Source organism: Puntigrus tetrazona, chromosome 4 (assembly GCF_018831695.1).
Source record: "Puntigrus tetrazona isolate hp1 chromosome 4, ASM1883169v1, whole genome shotgun sequence".
NCBI classification, from domain to species: domain Eukaryota; kingdom Metazoa; phylum Chordata; class Actinopteri; order Cypriniformes; family Cyprinidae; genus Puntigrus; species Puntigrus tetrazona.
Window position 1 is genome coordinate 4,683,872 of NC_056702.1, and position 24,420 is coordinate 4,708,291.

At 40.3% G+C, this 24,420-nt stretch overlaps 1 protein-coding gene across 10 annotated transcripts in view; it reads right to left on the minus strand.

The window, feature by feature from the left end:
• Window positions 1-461: 461 nt before the first annotated feature.
• Window positions 462-24,420, minus strand: part of flncb (filamin C, gamma b (actin binding protein 280)) — a 44,906-nt gene continuing 20,947 nt past the window's right edge. The window contains exons 8-50 of one of the 10 annotated variants that reach the window (XM_043237981.1): window positions 24,170-24,370; window positions 23,581-23,703; window positions 21,800-21,937; window positions 21,575-21,701; window positions 20,858-20,994; window positions 20,402-20,595; window positions 20,211-20,324; window positions 19,987-20,130; window positions 19,595-19,718; window positions 19,270-19,430; window positions 19,101-19,191; window positions 18,843-19,012; window positions 18,599-18,716; window positions 18,250-18,512; window positions 16,563-17,160; window positions 16,317-16,490; window positions 14,951-15,113; window positions 14,493-14,653; window positions 14,132-14,299; window positions 13,383-13,506; window positions 13,104-13,260; window positions 12,857-12,973; window positions 11,743-11,932; window positions 11,612-11,635; window positions 11,172-11,419; window positions 10,572-10,664; window positions 10,086-10,185; window positions 9,821-9,961; window positions 9,583-9,711; window positions 9,314-9,487; window positions 8,070-8,231; window positions 7,376-7,579; window positions 6,996-7,148; window positions 6,787-6,909; window positions 5,501-5,746; window positions 4,480-4,749; window positions 3,828-3,965; window positions 3,620-3,735; window positions 3,176-3,308; window positions 2,611-2,787; window positions 2,311-2,529; window positions 1,148-1,354; window positions 462-1,068 (exon numbers count right to left, since the gene is read on the minus strand). In XM_043237981.1, coding sequence (XP_043093916.1) covers window positions 881-1,068; window positions 1,148-1,354; window positions 2,311-2,529; window positions 2,611-2,787; window positions 3,176-3,308; window positions 3,620-3,735; window positions 3,828-3,965; window positions 4,480-4,749; window positions 5,501-5,746; window positions 6,787-6,909; window positions 6,996-7,148; window positions 7,376-7,579; window positions 8,070-8,231; window positions 9,314-9,487; window positions 9,583-9,711; window positions 9,821-9,961; window positions 10,086-10,185; window positions 10,572-10,664; window positions 11,172-11,419; window positions 11,612-11,635; window positions 11,743-11,932; window positions 12,857-12,973; window positions 13,104-13,260; window positions 13,383-13,506; window positions 14,132-14,299; window positions 14,493-14,653; window positions 14,951-15,113; window positions 16,317-16,490; window positions 16,563-17,160; window positions 18,250-18,512; window positions 18,599-18,716; window positions 18,843-19,012; window positions 19,101-19,191; window positions 19,270-19,430; window positions 19,595-19,718; window positions 19,987-20,130; window positions 20,211-20,324; window positions 20,402-20,595; window positions 20,858-20,994; window positions 21,575-21,701; window positions 21,800-21,937; window positions 23,581-23,703; window positions 24,170-24,370 — 7,202 coding nt within the window. In that variant the 3' untranslated portion in view covers window positions 462-880. The remainder of the gene's footprint in view (window positions 1,069-1,147; window positions 1,355-2,310; window positions 2,530-2,610; window positions 2,788-3,175; window positions 3,309-3,619; window positions 3,736-3,827; window positions 3,966-4,479; window positions 4,750-5,500; window positions 5,747-6,786; window positions 6,910-6,995; window positions 7,149-7,375; window positions 7,580-8,069; window positions 8,232-9,313; window positions 9,488-9,582; window positions 9,712-9,820; window positions 9,962-10,085; window positions 10,186-10,571; window positions 10,665-11,171; window positions 11,420-11,611; window positions 11,636-11,742; window positions 11,933-12,856; window positions 12,974-13,103; window positions 13,261-13,382; window positions 13,507-14,131; window positions 14,300-14,492; window positions 14,654-14,950; window positions 15,114-16,316; window positions 16,491-16,562; window positions 17,161-18,249; window positions 18,513-18,598; window positions 18,717-18,842; window positions 19,013-19,100; window positions 19,192-19,269; window positions 19,431-19,594; window positions 19,719-19,986; window positions 20,131-20,210; window positions 20,325-20,401; window positions 20,596-20,857; window positions 20,995-21,574; window positions 21,702-21,799; window positions 21,938-23,580; window positions 23,704-24,169; window positions 24,371-24,420) is intronic. The other 9 variants (XM_043237988.1, XM_043237984.1, XM_043237982.1 and 6 more) reach the window with 9 other exon arrangements.

Here is a 24,420-nt window from a genome sequence, read left to right on the forward strand (position 1 = left end):
ATGGTCCATGTTGAATAAATAAATCATTAAAAAAAAAAAATATATATATATATATATATATATATATATATATATATATATATATATATATATATATATATATATATAGAATTTGAAATATTTTTATAATACAATATGGGTATCAATAAACAGCATGTTAGCAATTAAAACTTTAATATGCCAGCACAGTTTTACCAAACAGTAGATTAAAATATCAAACAATTAGTGTTTCTCCATACATTTCTATTTTAAATTCATACATATAAAATCACTATAAAATGTTGCTCTTTAACATAGTCACTGTAAAAACTGTGGGATTTCAAACATTCACATGCTGAACGGTTTTTGCTACACCGCTTGGTACAAAAAAAACAAATCTAACCAATCACACAACCCAGTCTGCAGGGGTGCTGGGCCACCCGGGACCGGTTTAGACCCAGTGTGAGTCTCAACCTGGTCCACTAGGACTGAAACATCAGGCGTTATTCCATCAGAAAAAATAAGACCAGTTTTAGCATTAGGTTTAAAAAAAAAAAAAAAAAAAAAAAAGATGAAATAAATCAGCTGTTAAATAATTTTTTTATGTAAATGGTCCGGACAGTAACTTCACTGGTAACAAGATGGATGTGATTCAAATTAGCATTTCATCATTCAAACATTCTTCTAGTCTCACAACATCTAAAATAACAGAATACAAAAATATCACCGTACATAACCGAGTGTGAAATGAGCACATAATGGACTTTGGATAAAGCGTAGGCAGATATAGAAGACGTTTTCTTGATTAATATGTGACAAAAAGGCATTATTGGTGAGCCCGTCTCTTTCCCAGGATGATCAGTAGAGTCTTTGCATAAAGGAGAGGGACTGAAGACGGTCTTTAAGGCACGGTGACGTGGAAGGGGCTTCCAGGCACCATTTCTTCGCCCCATTTGACTATCAGGATGTAGTCGCCTTTCTCCTTCACCGTGTATGTGACATTGTACATTCTGTTGCCCATGTGTTTGACGTACACTTCCTCGCAGGGAGTCTTTGGCCCATGCACTCCTACCATTAACATGTTTGTGCCTGAAAAGACAAAACAAAAGCCGTTTATTCATCCGCATGAGAGCATTACGGCTCTGGCGTGTCGTTCAGAAGGCCGTACCTGCTTTACTGCAGTCCACTGTGAAGGTGTTCTTCTGGCCGATGAAGGCTTTGGAGAGTCCGGCCCCCCTGGAGATCACCTTACTGGCGTCGGACGAGAACTTTGGCAGAGTAGAGAACGATCCGGCCACGGAGGACGATTTCATCACCGTCTCCACCAGAACCGATGAGGTTTCGTGTAGAGAGTGTCCTCCAGACAGACGTGCACCTGGAACACAGGACTTCCTCTTAACAATCTCCTGCTTTAGGAAAGTCATGTTCCCCTCCAACCATTAGTCTCAATAGTATGCTTGTGTTATGTTGATCTTATAATCTCAGAAGATGAGTGCAAGAAACCTTTTCAGTTTTAATAATAGTTTTTTACAAATTTATTGTATTTGTACAGCTTTGCTTTTTTCTTTTTGGTTTTAACAACCACTTTGTATTTCATATTTTAAATTATATTTTTACGCTAATAATATTTTGATTGGACTAGAGATTAAATACTTTTTGGCCAGCTATGCGGCATTTACAGTAATGTTTTTTTTAATGTGCAATCTTGTTGTTAAATTAATAATGAAAAATATATAATACAGACATAAGGACATCAATAAACTATTAAATATCTATTAATTAACTATTAAATAAAATATTTTTATATTGTTTTTAGAGTGCAATAATATAACAGAATACAATACAAATGTAAGGATGAATAAACAGCACATTAGCATTTAAAAATGTTTATATAAAATATTTTCATGATCATACCTTTTTTATATTTTGTATTGTTTTTATATGAATAACATTTCAGGTGTAGAATAAAATGTGCTGTATATAGTATGTAATATTTATGGAACAACAATGCAGTTTTTTAATGTTTATAACCATTTTATCAACAATTGTTTTATATATTATATTTAGATTTTAATAACATTGTGATTTTATGTTTTGTTTTGTTTTGTTTTATAGGAATACAGATTAAAAATGCCCTTTGGCTAACTGTGTTGAATCTACAGTAATGTTTTTTTAATGTGTCACAGTAATAAAAATAACAATAACATAACAGGGACTACAGATAAAGCATACCCTTTGGCTAGCTGTATGTAAAGCATCTCCGTGTCTGTCCAAGCATATGTAAGGAGCAGAAAAGCCTAGTGCAATGTACTGTAGTGTGCGACGTCTCACCGGAGACTTTGGCTTTGAAGGGGCTGCCCACGATATGCTGCGGTCCTCCATATTTAATGGAGATGAGGTAGCTGCCGGGAGCCATGGGTGTGTAGGTGACCTTGTATCCTTCTGGACACTCCTGACAATCCATCTTCACCTTGGACGGCCCGTCGATGGTGACCGACAGAGCTCCTGAGCCGGCGTTACACGTGTTTACAATGAAATCTGACGGGACGCCTGTGACGGACGAGATGAAGCCCGTGAGTTTCTGTGTGTTACTGTGTCTAAATGCTAGAGATTGGCTGTTCGTTGATGTACCTGTAGTTCCCCCCTCTAGTCCGGGCCCGAAAGCCGTCACCATTCCTGGATCTCCGGCCTGGCCGGGTTCTCCTACACGGATTTTGAAAGGACTGCCTGGGATGTGACTCCCGTTAAAACGGACATCGATGGAGTGGACGCCGTTCTCCCGTGGAATAAACCGTATGGCATGTTTATCTGCACAAAAAGAGGCCCAGAGTCTTGAATAAGTTCAAATGCAGCTTCTATCTAATATCTTTACAGTGTCTTTATATTTTTATTTATTTAAATAATAAGAAATACATAAGATAAAGTATATGGTACCAAAAATGTATACTGTATATAAAAATAATCTATAAAAAAATTATATAAAGAAATAAAATACACACCCACACACACACACACACACACACACACACACACACATATATATATATATATATATATGGTGAACATGATTTCAGGACATATTTAAGACATGTTTAAGACTATATACGAATAGTTTGACATAGAAATCATACAATTAATTAGAGATAAATAATTCCCCAGACTTGTTATATTCTCAGGTCTGTGGTCATGTGCTCACCATTGTCTAGCTCAGTGATGTAACACTCCTCCACTGCTCCAGACGGTGTGTGAACCTTAGCGTCGATTGCCCCTCTCGCTCCGTTCAGCTGCACGGCAAACGAGGCCTCCTGATTCACCTTCAGACCCATCTCCTGCACAGACGCGCAGACCGAATATCGTCTAACCTTCAGAAGTTTAAAACCAAGCGTATTCGCAACGGCCAACGTAAAAAATGCTCTGCTACTTCTTCGTGCTCATTTGTCTTTCTCGAGACACTCCTTGTTCGCTCTTGGTGAGGGGAACTGCGAGTACACTTGTCTCGTCTCATGATAAGCTGTCCTGTGCTCTCCATCAAGTGCTCTCACAGAGAGCGCGTTGATAAAGGAGCTGCCATCCGCTCTGGAGAGTCCCTGAATCACCCCCGTAACGTGTGTGTGTGTGTGTTTGATCTGGAATCACTCACCTGCAGGCTGGTGACGGTGAGCAGGCGGGCGTCATCTGACACTGATGCAATAGGAACGATGAAAGGGCTGTCTGGGATATGCTCGTCGTTGAATTTGATCGACACCTCATAGTCACCTGGAATCAAATAAATCAGTAATTATTCATAACATTTAAATGGAATGTTTCGCTATTAATGTAAGCCAAAACAAAGAAGCATTAGCACTTACCAGGTTCCTGCACTACGTAGGCCACCCCGCAGGAACCATCCTTCCTGTCCTCGAAGGAAATTTCTGCTTTGCTGGGTCCCTCAACAGCTATGGACAAACCGCCAGCACCGGCCTCACGGGTCCATATACTGAACTCAGCTACAAATCACACATAAATAATGTTTTTTATGTTTGCAATAATATCCCAGTATAAATAAAGTACTTGACTTCCTGTCAGTCTTATTTAAATTTTTTTTATACTGTATATACTATTACAGTATTTACACAGTTGCCTTTCTTAAATTAGTTTTTATATTTTCATTTTTCTAGTGGTTTAAGTTCAGTATTTCATCTTGTTTTTCTTACAGTTAGCTGCCAAGAATGGTTATAACGTTTTTTGGTGAATAAATTAAATTATTTTCATTTTCTAAATAATATTTAACTGAAATAATCTGAAATATAAACGTATTTATATTTCAAAAATTTAGTATTAAAATACCGGAAACAAAAATGCTTAAAAACTAAGAAAATAAAAATTACACATAAAACTGTCAATATACTGTCAATAACACTAATACCATTCTTTTATATTATTCTTTCCATGAACTACTTCTATTTTATTTTATTTCAATGAACAAAAATAATTATTTATAATTAACTTCTCGTCTCTTACCTGGAACTCCAGCCACTCCTCTGTCCAATCCAGTACCACCAGCCCGAACCTTATGGGCCCCTCCCTCTCCCAGGGGCCCCACAGTAAACTGGAAAGGGCTTCCGGGGACATGCTGTCCCCTGTATTTGACATTGACAGTGTGGGGGCCCATCTCCTGAGGCACAAAACGCACACTATAGGTGCTGTCCTCTCCCTCTATGATCTCAGCGTCCTCTGTGGTGCCGCTGGGACTCGTCACCTGTGCCGTCATTTCCTGCGTACCTGATTCACCTGAGAGAGAGGGAAGGGGATAGAGAAGGGCACACGAATGAGACGTTTCACATAAAATTTCAGCCATTTCTTCTATAAACGAGGATGCTTTGGCTGGGCTGCCTGCAGACTTGAAGGCTGCTCAGATTTTCCAGCTCAGCTCTCCTGTCATAAATGTCCGCAGTGGAAAGTGTGCGCTCATTCCCGCCGAAAACCCCATAAACACACACGCACACACCATGACATCATCACACACAACACAAAAAGAAACTCTCTACAAAACTTAAAGGGATAGCTGCCCAAAAAAAATTATTCCGGTATAAGTAATTCATTTCAAAACAAGCTTTAGAATGGCAGTGGACAGATTTTTTTTTTTTCAACAGTCAAGTAGTCAAATAAAGTGCATCCATCAAAAATAAAATGTGCTTCACTTTAGCTGAAGTGAGAGAAAAGTGTTTATAATGTTTAAAACATGGCTAGTTTTCTAACAAAAATGAGTTGATTTGTTACAGGAGGCTTTTATTCGCTCCCCAAGGTCATGTCAGGCATGGATGTGTTTTATATGACTTCTGTTGGACTGTTAAAAAAACCCACCTACTGTCAACTTGGAAGAGAAAGGACTCTTTTAAATATTAATCCAATTCAATTTGTCTGAAAGAAGAAAGTCATATACACCTAGGAAGCCTTGAGGGGAAGTAAAATAGGCTCATTTTCATTTCCAGGTTAACTAACCCTTTAACCAGTGATCACACAAACACACACACACACACACCCTCTGATTGTCGGCCCTGGGTGCTGCTGAAGGGTCCCCGGCTCTCCCTGCCCAGGAATCCACCGAAAACGTCCCTAAAAGGGTCACCCCCCACCTGGGTGCTCTCTTCCACCCGCACCTCCCGTTTGGTCTCGCCAGCGCGGGTCTTGCTGATCTCGGTGCGTTCGGTTCGGGTGTAGGTGTGACTGCTGCGGGTGAAGGTTCGGGTGAGCCGCTCTTGGGCCGACACCATCTGAAACCAGTTCCCTACAGACGTGGAACCCAAAAGACAGAGGAAGAAGGGAATTGAAGAAGGAAGGAGAAAGGAAGTGATGAAAAAGGAGAAACAGGAAATGCATGTTTCCGAGCAGAATGGAAACAAATTCTGTATTCTTTCTCTTTAAATCTAAACAACCTAAATTCTATCCACCTTTTTCTTTTTTTGTTATTTACCTATAGCGTCTAATTGACCAGAAGCCTTAGTTCCACGTTGAGGAAAAAGGTGGATACGGTTTCATACAGAACCACTCTGATTCAGTAGACAGGAAGTGACTCATGTGACAGTGGGAAACAGGTGGAAAAAGAGACAAGCTCTAAGTCTGAATATGCCTATAGTAGTAGCAGGCGAAAAATAGTATGAGATAAGTAGTGTGTCAATAGTAGGTGAAAAGTACCCTTCTTGAACTGTGCATAAAAACTATCCCAAGAGTCCAGGGAGAGTAGTGAATACCAGTGAAGTGACGAAACTGATGCCGGTAGGACATCTGACAGCGACAACATGGTAAATGTAGTACATCTTCATTTATGCTGCACATATTCATACTGTTTCAGACGTATGAATATGTCTGCGTTAAATCAAAATGGACTGTTAGCACACATTGCTATTTTTGTGGTAAGCAATTCATCTGTGCGAGTCAATGCGCAAATCGTAACCTTTATTCAAATCTGTAAATGCTCCTCCCTTTTAAAGTTACAAGCTTTCTCTGATGACATAAAAACAAGCCACGCCCTCTGTTTTCCTCATTCAATGTTCTGTTTCTCTCAGAAGTACATCACAATACAGAAGTAAAATCAGTTCCTGGTTCACACAAACTTTAAATCTATTAGACTCTGGCTGTGAAATGCAGCTTTACTGAGCTAGAGCAGATATAAACAAAACGCTATTGGCTATTTTAAAAAGGCGAGTGGGGCTACACAATATGTCCCGCCCTGTCTTCACGTTTCAGTTGAAATTAGTGTGTTTCAAGGCACTTCAGGGGACCTTTAAGTAAATATAAGGCCTGACATCTCACTCATCCTTTGCTCACCTGGAATCTTAAGGTTGAGGTCACAAGTGCTGCCCACCGTGGCGATAGAAGGCGCCTGCCGCTTTCTGGTGATGCTCTCCTTCATTCTTCCCTCGCCCAGAACCTTCACTGTAAATGGACTTCCTGTGGGACAACATAAAGTGTTTAAAGGAGTCACCCACGGCAGGAGGACAGCGCGTTTATACTTCAGTTTGAGGGTTACGCTGTACCTGGAACGTGTTGGTCCGCAAATTTGATGTTGATGATGTAAGTTCCGGGTTCGGTTGGGCAGTAGGTCACTTTGCAAGTTCCATCTTCCACGTCCGAACAGTTAATGTCAACTTTGCTGGGGCCCTCGATGGACAGACCAAGACCTCCATAACCTATAGCACATTGACCAGAAGGGATTTATGATTAAATAGAGCTAAATCATGACTGTTTATTGAATCCATCCTTTATAAATCCCAGTTTGTACAAACATGCTAGTTTATGCATTCGGTGCGCATGACATAAATATTACACATGCAGTGAGATAACACTAAACACGAAAAATAACGCATTTTCCGTTGTGTAATTATGTAAGCCACAAACATCCTAGAAAGTCATTTACCTGCACTTCTGGTGTCCACAATGAACTCGGCTACTTCAAAGGTGTGTCCTTCAATCAGTCCTTTCCCAAACACCTTCACTTTACTGGCGTCTCCGATCTCAGACTGGCCCACCATGATCTTGAACGGGCTGTTGGTCACATGTTTTCCATTCTTCTTCACGCTGACCACATGCTCACCCACCTCTTTAGGAGTGAAGGATATACCTGAAGGCAAAAAAGCAATGGGAAAGAGTTCTTTGTTCAGGTTTATAAAGTATTTTGTGGTAGCACCGTCAAATCCAACAAAAAAAAAATAGGCCTCAGGGTTTGGCTTTACATCAAAAGCCTTTTTTGAGCTGATAGTTGATTCTCTTTGAAATCGCAGGAAGGCGCTCAAATCGGGCTTTTTGAGGCAAACACTACAGGCATCACCTCATCAGAAAGTTTCACAGTTTGACTGCTGACATTTTGTTGTGAAAAATCTCATAGGTTTATCTAGTTTCTAAACTGTTATCATTGCATTTGCAGTCTAAAAACCCTCTGGTACTCGTCTTGTTTGCAGTCCTACCTGAACGTCATCTGATGAAAATTCAAGGTCTTTAAAATCTCTTAGTAACTGAATCTGTTCACAAATAATATGTTCTGGATTATTTATATTCTGCTTCATCAGCTCAGTGATGCATTTATTTGCTGGCAGGCTTGACGTGTGACTTACCGATGTGACGGTTTGGCAGTCTTTTCAGCAGGCAGGGCTCCTCGTTGCCAGATGGGGCTCTGATGCTCGCCGTCAGGGAGCTCAGGTCTGTCTCTGTGATCTTCAGTGACACGTCTGTGGCCGTGCCAACGTTCAGCTGAGACGTCCTCATGGAGTCATCACCTTCATCGAGAATGAGACAGAAAATAATTAAAAATACCACAACATAAAAATATATGTTAAGCTGAATTTACAGCATCGTCACTCCAATTTTCAGTGTGACATGATTCTACAGAAATCATTCTAACATGCTGATTTATGCAGAGAAAAAGAACAGTGTTTACTTAAAATAGAAATTTTGTATTATATAATTTACACTTCTATTCAAAAGAATATTTTCATTCATGAAGAATGTATTAAATTGATATAAAGTGATAGCAATGACTTATACCGTTAGAAAAGATTTTCTACTATTTCTATTATTTCTATAAATGCTGTTCTTTTAAATGTTTTATCCATCAAAGAATCAAAGAAAAAAGTATCACAGGTTCCAAAAAAAAATTAAAAGCAGCACAACCGTTTCAACAATGATAATGAATCAGCATACTAGAATGATTTCTGAAGGATCATGGGACACTGAAGAATGGAATAGTGACTGATGAAAATTCAGCGTTGTGTCACAGAAATAAATTGTATTTATAAGTATATTAAACTAGGAAACCAATGTTAGAAATTTTAATAATATTTCACAATATTACTATTTTTATGTATTTTTAACAATTAAATACAGCCTTGATGAGCATAACTCTTATTCTTATTGATCCAAAACCTTTTTAACACCAGCACACACACACGCACACATATATATATAATGCATATCATATGATCCAGTTAATAAAAATAAAATAAATCACATATAATCCAGTTATTAAAAATAAACATTTACTATGCGGGTGCAACCCCAGTTCCGTTGTGGAGAGCAGTGCTGTGAGGAGCAAAGTGAGAGTGAGACTGAAGGAGGGGGGAAACAGCTGCTTCCTGTTTCTAAAAACTCAGGAAGTGGCTCCTACTTTTAGAAGCACTTCACATGTGGTTAAATTCTCCAGGTGTGAAGACACGCGCGCACACACATAAACACACACAACAGCTAATTTAGTGCTTCACAGACGTTATGGAGAGACATAACTTTGCCCTCTCTTGTTCATCCTCTCTCTCTCTCTCTCTCTCTCTCTCATACCCATATTTGGGCACATAAAAGCCCATACCAGTGATCTTGGCTGTAAAGGGGCTTCCAGCTATGTGCTTGTCATCAAACTTGACAATTATATTATAGTCTCCTGGGGCCGTTGGCAGGTAGGACACAGTGCAGGTGCCATCTTTATTATCCTTACAGCTGATCTCTGCTTTAGAAGGGCCTTCCACTGCCAAAGACAGACCACCTGAGAGAAGATGAGAGAGCAACGTGGGAAGTCTGGCAATGTGAGACTAATGCAATGCGACTGGGAAGCCGCCAGGCTTGGGGTGTGTGTATTACCTTCTCCAGCATCTTTAGTGACGATTGTGAAGGTGGCGGGTTTGTTGACCATGCCGTGACTCAGACCAGGGCCGTACGCATTCACGTGCCCGCTGTTAATGGCATCCACATAGAACTGCAGTGGACTTCCTGTAGGAGATATTAAAAGAGTGTGGCTTGAACAAAGAAATTAATTAATTATAGCATAATTATTACATTTAGAGATTTTAAAGCAGCAAACATCTGATTGTTTTGATACCTGGTATGTGATTCCCATCATACTTGATGTCCATCTCATGCAGGCCCTTCTCGGTGGGGGCATATTTGACCGTCACAGTCCCGTCCTTGTTATCAGTGATATGGGGACGGGCGGTTTTACCTGAGGGCATACGTACCTCACCTAAAAAATATATATAAAAAATTGCATCTTTGAAAATACTGAATTCCACAGGCCTTTGTGAAAAGATGCATGCTTCCTTGCACCTCTGATAATTATTATTATTATTTTTATGATTTTTAATAACCTGTGATCTCCCCCTTTTGCACAGTAAAGGGAATGACCAGATTGAACGGGCGAAGCACTGGCTCCATTGCATCCACTGCAGTGACTGGTTCCTCTGTGGCCTAAAAGAGAGAAAAAAAATTAGCTTCACTGCACTGCTTACTAAGTAAAGCAAAAAGATCAAAGTGCATGCAAAGGGTTAATGGCTGGAAACCGAAAAACAGATGAGAGCGCAGGCTGGTTGGGCGGCAGCGGATGAATGAATGAATTCATAAAAGCAGCAGCTACAAAAAAACCTTGTGCACAAAACCTATCTGCAATAGGAGATCAGCAACCTATTCATTAACTGAGCCAATTAGCTGTTTAATAACTTTAAGACTTTAAGACATCAGCAGTGAAGCTCATGGGAAATTAAGCAAAGATGGATGAAATGAAAAGGTATAATGATAAAGACTGAGGGGCAGAGAGCGTTTAGGATGTTATCTGATGACTAGGGGGCCGTGTGTACCCAGTGAGGGGTGTAGCCGTGGTAGGGGGCGTAGGGCTGCTGTAACTGTAGCTTATCACATGGTTCCTCGATTATAGGGATGGTATCAGATGCCTGGAGAAGGAGGTGGTCACATGTTTAGGGCTTCACACGGCACACATTTACATGCAGCTAATTCAATTCGACATAGTGGACTAGAATTGAATCGCTAAGTCAAACATAATCTCAATGAATGAGGTACAAAAATGTTTTTATTTGGGAGAATGATTATTTTGTAAAAAAAAAAAGAAAAAGGAAAAAACACACCATGCACAGGTAGTCAATGTGTTGAAACTATTTAAGATCATTTGCATAAAAAAAGCAATGAAGCCAGCAATGATGCCTCAGATAAAAAAGTAACAATAAACATATTAAATGGTAATAATACTGTTTTTACTGTATTTTTATTTAAATAAGTGCAAACTTGGTGAGCATAAGAGGTTTCTTTTTTTTTTTTTTTTTTAAACTTAGCGACCCCAAACTTTTCATTGTTAGTGTACATTCACAAATATATAAAAAATATTTAATCTGCTGATACGCAAAAATCACTACTCATAATGGATATCAACAGAAGGTGCTCACCACCACATGGAAGGGGCTGTTGGGAATGTGCTCTCCTCCAAATCGAATAGTTATGACATATTTCCCAGGCTCTGGAGCAGTATAATAGATATCAAATGTTCCGTCCGCGTTCTCCACCACATCCACGTCTAGCTCCGCCCCGTCTGGAGTTGACACTTTGCAGGTTACCTTCCCCTTCCCAGCAGCCTTTGCATCCACTGTGATAACGGTCTCCTCGCCGATTTGAATAGTGGGTCCAAGCCCAGAGCCTGTCCATGACACAGCATTCACAATAAAGCTGTTTTACTACACCGTTCAGAGTTATAATGTGAACTGATGTACACTGGGCCACATTTTAACAGTCATGTCAGTGGCAAAGAATGGCCTAAACTGTTCCTACATAAAAGGCTTGCAAAGTTCAATATAAGTACGGTAACTGACGATGTATTCAAAAAGCTCACCCAATCCGTGCCCGCCGATCGACACTAAAAACAAAACAAACAGAGCTGTAAGAATTCATGATCATATATAGGTTGCTGAGATTGCATTGTAATGAAGCTATAAGTCAGGTGGACTTAGATATACAACTGACCTGTCACGAGACATTTGCTGGCATCTCCACTGGGCAGCGCATGTATGCGGTAGGGTGAGTATGGGATCTCATCTCCACCATATTTGATTGTAATAGTGTAGCGTCCTGTCATATCTGGGACATAGGACACGGTGTATGTTCCATCTCTGTTATCTCGAATGTTGGCTTTCTTTGGTTTTCCTTCTGGGTCCTGCAAAATGAATGAGTTGATAAAATGAGTTATGCATGAGTGTGTATATGTGTCTATATATCCGTAGGCTCACGTAAGCCTGCATATAAAGTGTTATTTCTTATTTGTATAAGAATTTCAGCAAATGTAGCCAATGTTCAACAAGGCACTATACCTCATACAGATTGCATACAGTAGCAGGCACAGTTATGCACAGTTAGTCATGTAGTGGAAAACCACATGTAGGGTTTTAGCCTAAATGACAGGTCAGTCCACAGAGACCACTAGAGGGCAACATTAAGGGTATCAAATCCCCTTGACCGCTAAAAAATGATCAAGTACGGCTGCTTGGGAGAAAGGTTCACTCTTACATTTGAAAACGGTACTTTTGTGTAAGATCAGGACGCTTTTTCATGTGTGCAGTTTGGTTTTGGTTTGAGTGAAGTTTTCTCCCTTCCTTTTCAAAATGGAAAGTAGTATGATTATATAAAAAAATAAATAAAACAGGGATCACCCTCAAGAAACGACAATTCCCAAGTCACTATTGTCAAAGGAATGTGGTGTATATGAAACAAGAGGACATAAAAAGAGATAGATAGATAGATAGACAGACAGACAGACAGACAGACAGACAGACAGATAGATAGATAGATAGATAGATAGATAGATAGATAGATAGATAGATAGATAGATAGATAGATAGATAGATAGATAGATAGATAGAAAGAAAGAAAGAAAGAAAGAAAGAAAGAATAGGGAATAACTGGGGTAAAACTAGGAAACAATTAAGGAGAAAAGCAGCCAAAGGAGCAGGGGAACTGGGGTAGGGAGTATAGTAGCAAGGGGACAGTCCGTGAGCACTTAGGGGCCCAAGGCTAATAGGAGGGACGCCAGACATGGTGAGTTGTAACAACAAGAGGAGGCCGAAAGGAGGGGCCGCCTTACACATCCTTTCCTAAGAATATGGAAGGGGATGGTGCCCTTTACAATGTGGTTCTCCCACACCCTCCTACCCCAGTCCTCCACAAACACAGAGGCCTCCTGCCTGCACCCATCCGGACCCTACAGCGACAGCAGGGAAGGGGTCAGAGGTCAGGGCAGAGGGGAAGCGGAGGGGGGACAGTGGCCGTTAAAGCACATGTGATAACCTCTGTCTTAAAACATGTCAAAAAAGTAGGCCGATGTCACTCACCAGTATCTGTACGGTGAGAAGACCCTCGCCTGCATCACGGGCATCGATGGTGAACTCCACCGGCAGGCTGGCAGGAACTCCGGGAGCGTTCAGCCCGGGACCGCTGGCACGGACTTTACTGGCATCGTGAGCGGGCAGCACCTTGATCTTAAATGGACTGAAAAGAGGGAAACAGATAGACACATACTCGCTTCTAAAATCAGCTATGGAGCTTTTGCTCACAGTCTGTTCGCTTGATTAATATTAAGACTTTATTAATACTTTTAGCTGCCCGCTCACCTGCGTGGCACTTCTTGGTCTGCATATTTGACGCACACAGTGTAAGGTCCATCTTTAGCAGGAGTGTAGATCACCGTGTGTGTGCCATCACCATTGTCTGTGATATTCACCGGCTCTGTCATCCCTAGAATAACAACACAGCTGATCTCTCTGCATGCCTGTCATCTAGTCTAGACAACTGTAAAACACCGTTGATGAATGTGTCTGCAGACTTCATGGACTTTACTGAATGCAAATCCAGGACTTTTTACAGCACCAATTTGTCATTTTCAAGGTTGTCATTACAAACTTACGGATAAATGGGAACTAAAGCAATAGTCCTATAGCATGCATTTATAACCTAAATATGATTTGCATTTTAATGTACACTGTTGGTAAGACATTTGGGTTCAGTGAATTTTTTTGTTTTTAAATTGAAGTCTTGTTTGCTCACCAAGGCTTTATTTATTTGATCAGAAATACTGTAATATTGTTAAACATTATTACAGTTTAAGTAACCTTTCTATTTTAATATGTTTTAAAATGTCATTTATCCCTGTGATGGCAACGCCAAATTTCCAAAATAATTACTTGAGTCCCCAGGGCCACATGATTTGTCTTTAAGCACTTCATACATGTCTTTTCTATCACTCATGATCAATTTAATCCATCCCTGCTCAATAAAAGTATTAAGTTTACTTAGATGTTAAGTATTTACACTTCTAAAAGCTAAATTGCATTTATACACATCAAGGTGTATCTTTTTTTACCTGTAGGTCCATACAGAAGCACCTCTAGTGGGGCGAGTCCAGCTTTGCTGCAGTCCACGGTGAAGGTTTGAGGGACGTGGGCTCTTACTCCACTTCCCAAACCAGGGCCAGAACACTTCACCTTACTGGGGTCCACCAGCTCCCTCACAGGCACCCTGAATGGGCTACCTAAAAACCCACAGTTACAGTTTTCCTTCATTAAATGCTAAAACAGTCCCTGAGGTATGAAACCTTCGAGCATTAATCACACTGTCATGATTATTTGTTTCTAAATGTCTCTCATATTGCCCAACTGCTGTCAGTGCATAATAAGTGTGTTGAGTTCACGGAATGATTTAGACAGAAGGAAATGACATCATACCTGGGATAGGCAGACCTCCGAAGGTAATGTTGACATCATATTCTCCAGGAGTGAAAGGAATATACTCCACGCTACAGCTTCCATCTTTGTTATCTTTACAAGACATCTTAGCTTCAGATGGACCCTCGATGGCCAATCCAAGACCACCCGTGCCAGCACCCCTAAAAGAGAGGAAAATACAGACAAAACATAAGTTACAGTGAAATCTAAAAATAGTTATGCAATTACAGTATATGTAAACGGCAAAGTTTAAACTGATAAACCAGATTTGTTTTACAAATTTTTTGCAGTGTATATCTCAATTTCCATCACTCCCAGTGAATGGCATTTAATGGTTGTTGAGTTTCTTTGATTTTTTTCACGCAAACTTTTTAAAGAGCATCTGTGATTACATTAAACAGTGACTTATAGACTCATTATGTTCATATTCAAAAGCAGGTTTTTGTAGAAATATGCACCTGGTCTCCACAGTGAAGCGGTTGGGTTTGTTGACCAGACCCTCTTCCAAACCAGGACCGTAGGCACGTACACGGCTGGGATCACAACCTTCAGTTACCGCCACCCTAAACGGGCTCTTGGGGACAGGTACATCATCATACAGCACCTCTATCAGATGCACACCTGCACAACGACAAAAAAACAACACTCTTTCACCTATAAATACAATGCTTGAAAGTACTTCTCATTCTGGCAAGCTCCAATCTGATTGGCTGGCTGCGCCTTATCCTGTCAGAGAACTGCATTCTTTAATAGGAAGAGACTGTGTGGTCATACAGAGAGGGGCTGCTTTTTTTTCTTTCTCTCAATCGATAGTTGTGATGAAATATTATCAGGGCCTCATGGGAAAACAACATCAGCAGTCTCTGCTCAAAACACAATGAACAATGAATGAATTTCCATCTCACAACACTGACCTCCACACAGAACAATCAATACAGCAGCCGTGCTCAGAATAAAAGACAGCCCTGAGTGTATGTGTGTGTCCCATGATTCTCAGGGAGGAAAGGGAGGTTCGGTTCAGAAGAAATGCCAACATGGCCTGTTAAATTAATGAAGACTGGGGGTGGAAACACAGACTGGCTTCAGTCAGCATGAAGTAAGAAAATGACAGACTTTACGCAAACTATATAATCTTCAGTTACTGTACGTCAGCCCAGTGTGCATGAATAACCTTTTTCTGACAGAGAGAAAGAGAGAATTATGGCCTAGTCTGTTTTTACTGCCTACAAGCCTATGAATTGAGTATTTTCACTTTTTACCCCCAGCTTTCACTTTTCTAGTACTACTAATAATTTCTTCTTTCTGTCTCATGGACAATATTTGTGACCATAGACCACAAAACCTGTCACATGTGTGTTAGACTTATTCACCATCTGAAAACTTTATAAATTAGCTTTCTATTTTTGTATGGTTTGTTAAGGCAGGACAATTTGATACAACTATCTGAAAATTTGGAATCTAAATGTAAATATTGAGAAAATAACCTTGAAGGTTGCCAAATGAAGTTATTAGTAATGCATATTACTAATCAAACATTAAGTTTTATTGTATTTACAGTAGGAAATGTACAAAACACCTTCGTAAAACACAATCTTTATTTAATAGCCTAATGATTCTTGTCATAAAAGAAAAAACAATCATTTTGGCCCATACAATGTATTGATGGCCATTGCAACAAATGTACCTGTGCTATTTGACTGGTTTTGATGGTATTTTTTGTTTAATTTAAATTTTTTATTTAATTCGAAAACTAATAATGCTTTTAAAATTGGTGTATGATTCATCAGAATAAAAATTCAGCTCAGAATGTACTGGATATCTTACCATCCTCATATGCTGTATACTCCACTCTATAAGTGCCGTCTCCTTTGTCAGTGATGTACGCATCAGTGCTGGCACCCGATGGATTAACAATCCGAACTTTGATGTGGCTTCCACCCATCTTGCTGTGAACCCGAGTGTCAACGACAAAGTGTGTAGTGACCTCTCGTAGCACCCCTGTCAAAATATAGCAAGTTTTGAAGCACACTGCTAAACACAACGGTAGTGCATTTAAATGGGCATTCTTACCTCTGGGTTCCACCCCTGGACCGTAGACCTTGATTCCACTTGTATCGAGAGCAGGATCTACCTGCACCCTTGCAGGGAACTTCGGCACTGCATGTCCTCCATATTTAATCGTGATGGTGTACATTCCGTGGAAAGGAGGGATGTAGGTGATAGAATATGTTCCATCGCTATTATTCTGGACATGAACCTCAGCCTGCGCTCCTGAATCTGAAATAATCTCGATGGTCAACTCCGCCTCGCCTGCTTTCGAGCAGTCCACCGTGAACGATCCCGCTTCGTTGACCTTTCCTCTCTCCAGCCCTGGTCCGCTAGCTGTGACCTTGCTGGGGTCAAACACAGACTGCACCATGGCTTTGAAGGGAGAACCAGGGATGTGAGCATCAGCAAAAAGGATGTTGATGGAATACTCTCCGGGTTCAGTGGGGAGATAGGATACAGAGCAAGATCCGTCTCCATTGTCCTGGCATTCAATCTTGGCTTCACACGGACCCTCCACAGTCAGCCCGAGACCACCTGTACCTGCACCTTTGGTGTCGATGGCAAACGGTGCGGGTTTACCCACAATACCTCCTTTCAGACCAGGGCCATAGGCTCGCACCTTAAAGTAAGAGTGAGACAAAACTGTAGTCAAGATTGTGTTTCAATAACAAATTAAAACAGAATTCTAATCAGAAATAATCAAAAAAAAGTCACTCAACCTGAAAAAGAACTAGAATATATAATACTTTAATATAATTCAATTATAAATGTGGTACATGTGGTTAGCAGAATAATAGATTCCAGAACTCTGAACTATAAAAAATTAATGCACATCTAAGGAGAAATGGGCACTCAGTTTTTAATAATTCAACAGTCCAACATGCTTTAAGTGTACTAGAGGACAGTCCAACATTTTTCAAAGCCGGACAGCCTTCATCATCTGCATCCATTTATGGTCAGAGATCTGTATCTGCTTCGGAAATGTACAGACCAACCATCTAATTCTCAGTGAGACTTCAGCCCAGTGACAGAGAACGGGGCAGCCACCTTACATATGGATGAAATGCCTTGTTTGGCACACTACACTCGATTTCACCTTCCCCTCACAGAAGAATTAAACACAACTGTCATGTAATAATTTCCTTTTTAATGGCCTTTTGCATTTGTTTTAGGCTTCTTCACTGATATACAAACTAAAGCATCTGGCTCAAGGAGAAAAAAATCACTGGAACAATTCAGCCTTGTAGAGAACAGGCAACAAACAAAAATTTAATTAAATGGGTTGATTTTGGAACAAGCATTCCTAGAGTAAACGTCTACAAACAGAAAATGTCCTTGCACTGAGGATCAAGAAATATTGTTTTGCAAAATCTGGTTGTAGTTTAGTTTGAACATTCTGATTCCAGTTAGTGGCTCATAAACTCTCTGAAGGTCTTTCTGATTTGTGAGGTAAGGATTGCACGGTGCAGTCCAATTTCTCTGGTTACTCCTAAAATGCATTCCATGTTTCTCTTCATATGGAGAGTTTTATCATCCCAGTCAGCTCTTAGTATGTTTGTAGCCCTAAGCTTGAGAAAGTCTGGTCTAGTCTGTATTTCTAATGAGATCATTTGGGTAACAAATGTTTTCCAAACAAAAGGATTCGCACAAATCATGTAAGTTTAGTTGAATAAGAAAATGACGGCTAAACAAATGAATCGCATTCTACCTTTGAGGGATCAGGAGGCATCACTCCCTCCACCGTGAAAGGACTTCCAGGCACCGGGTTTCCATCATAGCTGATGTCCACTTTGTAGGGCCCTTCTTCTGGGGGAATGTACTTAACAGTGTGCACCTCATTGGAAGCTCCAGATTCAACCTTGCATGGGATTGGCCGGCGAGAAGGTGAGGTAATCTTGACATCCACCTTCCCTTGACCTCCCGCTCCACGTGTGTTAATGGTAAACTCCTCATCTTTCCCTACATCGACTTCTACACGGATAAGCACACAAAATATGTTCAATAAATACAATCAACATAACTGGAATAGCTTTGCACACAAACTGCTGTGGACTTACTGTTGTTGAGTCCTTGAACTTTGACCTTGTTGAGATCCAGAGGAGGAGCAACAGTAATGGTGAAAGGGCTTTTGGGGATGGGATCACCACCATGGCACACAGATATGCTCATGTTACCCTAGATCACAGAGCAAACACAATAGAGAAATATAGAAACATACAATACCATTATTATACATACAAATAAAATTATTATATATATATCCATTTATATGAACAGCAATCCAGTGTTGGAGATCCTCACCTGCTGTAACGCAGTGTAACGCACAGTAAAAGAATAGTCGTGGTTATCGATGATCTCAAAGTCACTGACGACTTCTCCTTTCCCAGCTGTGGTAAACTGAACCTCAGGTGTGGCCTTGCCTGCTCCTTTAGTGTAGATTGTGAAGTGGGTCGGCTTGCCTACTTCCACACCTGTGACAAAAAAACATTACATAAAGATGAAATAAGCTATCTTTACCAATTTTTTTTTCCAATTTTAATCACTGACTATCAAACGTACCTGTCTTGTTGAGTCCGGGACCTTCTGCTTTCACTTTATTGGCATCATGGGATGGATCAACTTTAATCCGGAAGGGGCTAATTGGAATTTCCTGTTAATTCATTACAAAATGCAGTTATATATCTCAAATTGCATTGAGACGAATTTAGTATTATTGATTGAGACTCACTTGATCAGCAAAGAGCACCATGATGGTGTAGCGTCCTGCTCCAGGAGGAGTATACTTCACTGTGAATGTGTCATTGTCATTTTTAATAATGTCAAAATCAATATCTGCTTCAGCAGGTCCCACCACGCCAGGAGCACACTTAATCCCAATGCTGACATCTCCTGAGAACAAAACAGATGGGAGAAAAAGAAAAGAATTTAGAATCAGTTTTGATCAAATTTTACCATAATATATGACACTGGACCAGAAAGCCTGTCATAAGTGTCAATGTTTTGCAATTTTGTGGTCCAGGGCCTATTACGGAAGCAATTATGTTTGCTCTGACCTTGTCCGGCCTCACTGCAATCCACAGTAAAGTATGTGGGTTCATTAGCCTTCAAGCCAGTCTTCTCCACTCCTGGTCCATGAACCTTCACATTCTCTGGGTGACTGCCTTCTCCAATGGTCACCTGAGAAATGCAGAAAGACCAGAGTACCGTAAAACTACAAATTTAAAGCTTTTGGAGGACAGTGATTCTTGTAAAGTTGTGATGCAATATGGAATCTATGATCATGTAAATATGAAAGCTTGAAATCTAACACTGGAAAAATTTAGTCATGGACTTTCACTGAAAGGCTGAACTTGTTATAGATCCAGTTTATTAAAGTTCTTGACAAACAGCAACATAAAAATGTCATCAGCTGGCTGAAGTCTGCCTGTTGACGATGAGCTCTCACCCTGAATGGACTGTTGGGAACGTTGACCTCTCCCCACGTAATGATGATAGTGTGTTTGATGGGCTTGGTAGGTATGTAGACGCAGAAATATGTGCTGTCACCATTATCTGTGATCTGGATGTCGATGGGGAAGCCTTCTGAGTCCTAGAATAAAAAATGGACAAAAATGTTTTTATATCAGTGAAGTGAGGCATGGGGCATCTGGGACTCAAATGAAAATGTACCTGAGCATAAATTTGTAGATGTCCTCTTCCAGCTCCAAGGGCGTCAATTGTAAATTCAGCAGGTTTGTTCACAATGCACCCGGTTGGTTCTAGCCCAGGGCCGTAGCACTTAACCTGCATAAAAACAATTAGATTAGTTACTGTCATTTAATATTCCCAACGAATGTGCAATCATTATTGCCAACTGTCACCTTCTCAGGAAAGATGTCATTGGCTGCAGGGAGGATGTGGGCCATAAAGGGGCTGTCTTTGATATCTTCATCATCACAGATGACATGGACCGCATAGTCACCAGGCTCAGTGGGCCAGTACAAAACATCACAAGATCCATCTCCCTTATCATCACACTCTATCTTAGCCTGTGATGGGCCTTCGATGGAGAAACCTGTGCATGGAAAGGGTTTCAACCATTACCCAGGCACCTTATCACACTATAAACCAGGGGTTGATAGCTTTAGCCCTCGAGGTCCACTTTTCTCCAGAACTTAGCTTCAGCATTGATCAAACTCACCCGCCTGTACTTTCAAGTAAGCTTGAAGGCCCTGATTAGCTTGTTCAGGTGTGTTTGATTAGAGTTGGAGTTAAACTCTGCAGGAAAGTGGACTTTGAGGGCCAGAGTTGAGAAGTCAGCTAAAGAAAACGCTTACCCAGAGTTCCAACCTCAGTGCCAATGGCCTCGACCACAAAGTCAGCTGATTTGCCAACCATGCCTGTCTCCAAGCCTGGACCCCAAGCCCTCACCTTCTGAGGGCCTGCATCTTCACTGACAACCACCTCAAATGGGCTACAAATATATACACATTTTGATCAAAAGTAAGATGGATGTTCAGGCTACTCTGTATTGATAATCCTTCTGAAGGAACATTTTCATGTCCTGCATAATTTTTTTAACATGGTCAACAGATTTAAATATGACCCTGGACCACAAAATCAGTCTTAAGTCGCTGGGGGTATAGTAGTAATGAATTTGTTGAAATAGCCAAAAATACATTGTATGGAATTTATTGAATTTATTAAAATTATTGATTTTTATTAAAAAATATGATCCATGAAGATATTTGGTAAATTTCCTACTGTACATGCAGTAAGGTTGAATTTTGTGTTAGTAGTAGGCATTGCTAGAAACTTCATTTGGACTACTTTAAACACATTTTTTTTGTATTTAGATTTTTTTGCACCCTTAATTTCCAGATTTTCAAACTTTTGTATCTTGTATGTATCTATGTATGTATAAAGCTGCTATGTTTAAAGCTCAATTTAAAAAATACCCCCTTTGACTGGTTTTGTGGTCCAGGATTACATTTGTGGAAGCAGAAATAGGTCTACATTACTTTAAACAGGTGTAGGTTTATAAGTGCATTTACCTGCGGGGAATGGCGTGTCCACCCCAAGTAATGGTGATAATGTATTTTCCAGTGAAAATGGGATAGTAATCACATTCATACACACCGTCTCCCAGCTCTTGCACCTTCACAGGTTCATCTCCACCCCCTGCAAACACAAAATTGAATTCAGATAACTAACTTTATGAAGCAAAGTTGATTAAAAAAAATCAACAATCGCTGTCGCAGTCCAAAACAGTTGCATACTTGGCCCTTTGACTTGAACACGTAGTTCTCCGCTGCCTGCTCCCTTCGTGTACACCTTAAAGTCAGCCACCTCCTTCACACGCACACCCTTGGGCTGTAGGCCGCGGCCAATGGCTCGACAGGCATTTGGGTTACTCGCTAAAAAGAGAAAAGAATGGTTATGCTTGATCTCATGAAGTGACAAGTAAAGAGAAAAAAGTTTAACGAAACGTACACACATAAATGAAGATGAAATTGTCATTGTTAGTTATGAATATGGACCCAGCCAAAAGTACGAGCAATGAAGAACAAGAAAAACGAATAAAGAATGTTTTGTTTAAAAGCCTATGACAAAGGAATTAGCAATCTCATAAGATCCCATTAGGAATGTAGAAAGACCACTATAATGAAAACTACAGGCATACTGATCAGAGTTTTCAAGAGCTTATAAAAAGGCTTATAATACACACTATATTTGTAGTTTGATACAAGAACCAGCTGTGACTTTTTTTTAATATGTGGCTCACTCTTAAGGTTTGGTGTTCAACACTAATGAACCTTTTTAGAGCAATAAAATGCCTATTAAAACAGTCTGGCTCAGTCCTCAGTGCTTTCTCAGAACTGATCAAACTATTTCTTCTTCCACTATCTGTTTCTTCCAGTGCTGGATAAAAAAGGCAGACAAAATCATATTGGGTGAAAAAAATGTGAAAAGTAGTGTTAATTGAATAATTAATGAGTTACTTAATTGTACACTTTGGTTAGGAAAATCATGTTATAACAGATAATTAAAGCATTCCCATTCTCACAGTTAGTATTTGTAGAGCGACACGGCCAAATTGAGCAAATGCCGAGATGATGGCGATGACAATTGTTGAACGAGGATGAAAATGAATGTATTCCACACCCAGACGGTCACTCAGACATTGGCATCTTCATTTTTAAGGCCTTCAAAATTGTAGGTGGGAAACAGATCCAGTGTCAGTTCAGGTTAAAGTGAATAGTTTAAACAGGGGCTGTTATATGAACAAAATGAAAGAAAACTGAATAAAAAAAAAAATTGAATACAATAAAATAAATTAAATCTTGATTAGCATATTCACATTCAATATCAGTTCAGGTTAAAATGAATAGTTTAATTGGGCTGTTATATTAATAAAAATTAAATAAAATAAAAGTGAAAAAAATTAAATTAAATAAAAATGAATAAACAAAATAAAAATAAATAGAAATAGAATAGAATACTAAAATAAAATATTGTGATTAACATATACAGCCCTAATTTAAACCGTTACTACTTGTTACTATTGTTAATTTATTTAATTATTTTTTAATAATTAATTAATCATAAATTTGGGTTAAATTAGTTAAATTCGGAATTATTATTACAAGATTTGAAATATTAGCAGAATCCAGGCGAAACTTGTCCTGGTGTGCCGAGAGTCTGTTAAGTGATCGTCCAGTCCCACCACTGAATGGTGGCTCTGTTTCTGCATCGGTTAAAACAAGACCAGCAGCAGCATTCGCAACACTTTTCTAAACTTCCTCTTACTTTCATTCACACTCTCATTTTCACTCACACACACACACACACACACTCATCCCATCACCTCTTGCATCTATCTAAGCTTCCTGTAGATTTTTAGCTGCCCCAGAGAGCAAAGCGCCAGCGCATGCCAACGAGCCAGAGGTGGCGTGCCCGAGAGAGGACACATCCAGGGTGAGGGGAGGAGAGGAGACAGGAGAGGGGGGCCAAGCTCGAGCAGGCATCTGCCACGCCCCCCGGGGTGGCCCGTACTAACTTGGTCGCCTGGGTTTGGGTGGCGTTGGGGGAGGCATTTTCTTGGCCTTTTCTGAGGGCGGCGTGCGTATAGACTGAGGGATTATGTGAACCGGGGAGCCGATCTGCCGGCCGCTCGGAGGAGCTAGAACGACACACAGGCGAAAGAGGAGAGAGGAAACACAATAAAGCGTTTCGTCATCATCGGGAGGGTGGTGGATCCCTGGAGCAGTGAGCAAACCGAGCTCAAAACCAAACAACCTGGTCTTGTCAGTGCCACAGAAAGCAGGTCTCTCTGGGACTGGTCCAGTGTCAGCATGCTGTCAATCATTCAACTTTGAACTCATTACAAGGGAAAAAATAAGCTCTTCAGGTGCAAAATGCCACAACTGAAAAGACTAGCACACTGAAACTTGTGATCAAGACAACCAGATTTATTTTTAGTCTAAGCTAGACTTTTCAGCAGCGGCATAAGACATTTTACAAAGAACACTGCATGCTTTTAATGCAACAAAAAACGTCGAAGGCTTGGGCAAAAAAAGCACTTGTTTTATTGGTGCATTAAAAGCTATGGTGTTAAACAATAATAAAGACTCTGCAGGACTTCTCACCCTCTGAGATGTGGACAGTGAAAGGGCTTCTGGGTATCTGTTGGCCAGCGAATGTCACATATATAGTGTGAGGGCCCTCCAAAATGGGGCCGTACGTGCAGCGGAAAACACTGTCGCCCTTGTTTTCCAGAATGATCTCCACTGTGTCTCTGCGGCCCTGAGAATCCACAATGATCACACCGACATCGCCTGCTCCTGCACCTGAGGAGTCACAAATACACTAATTACAAATGCATTTAACTAGTTCCTGG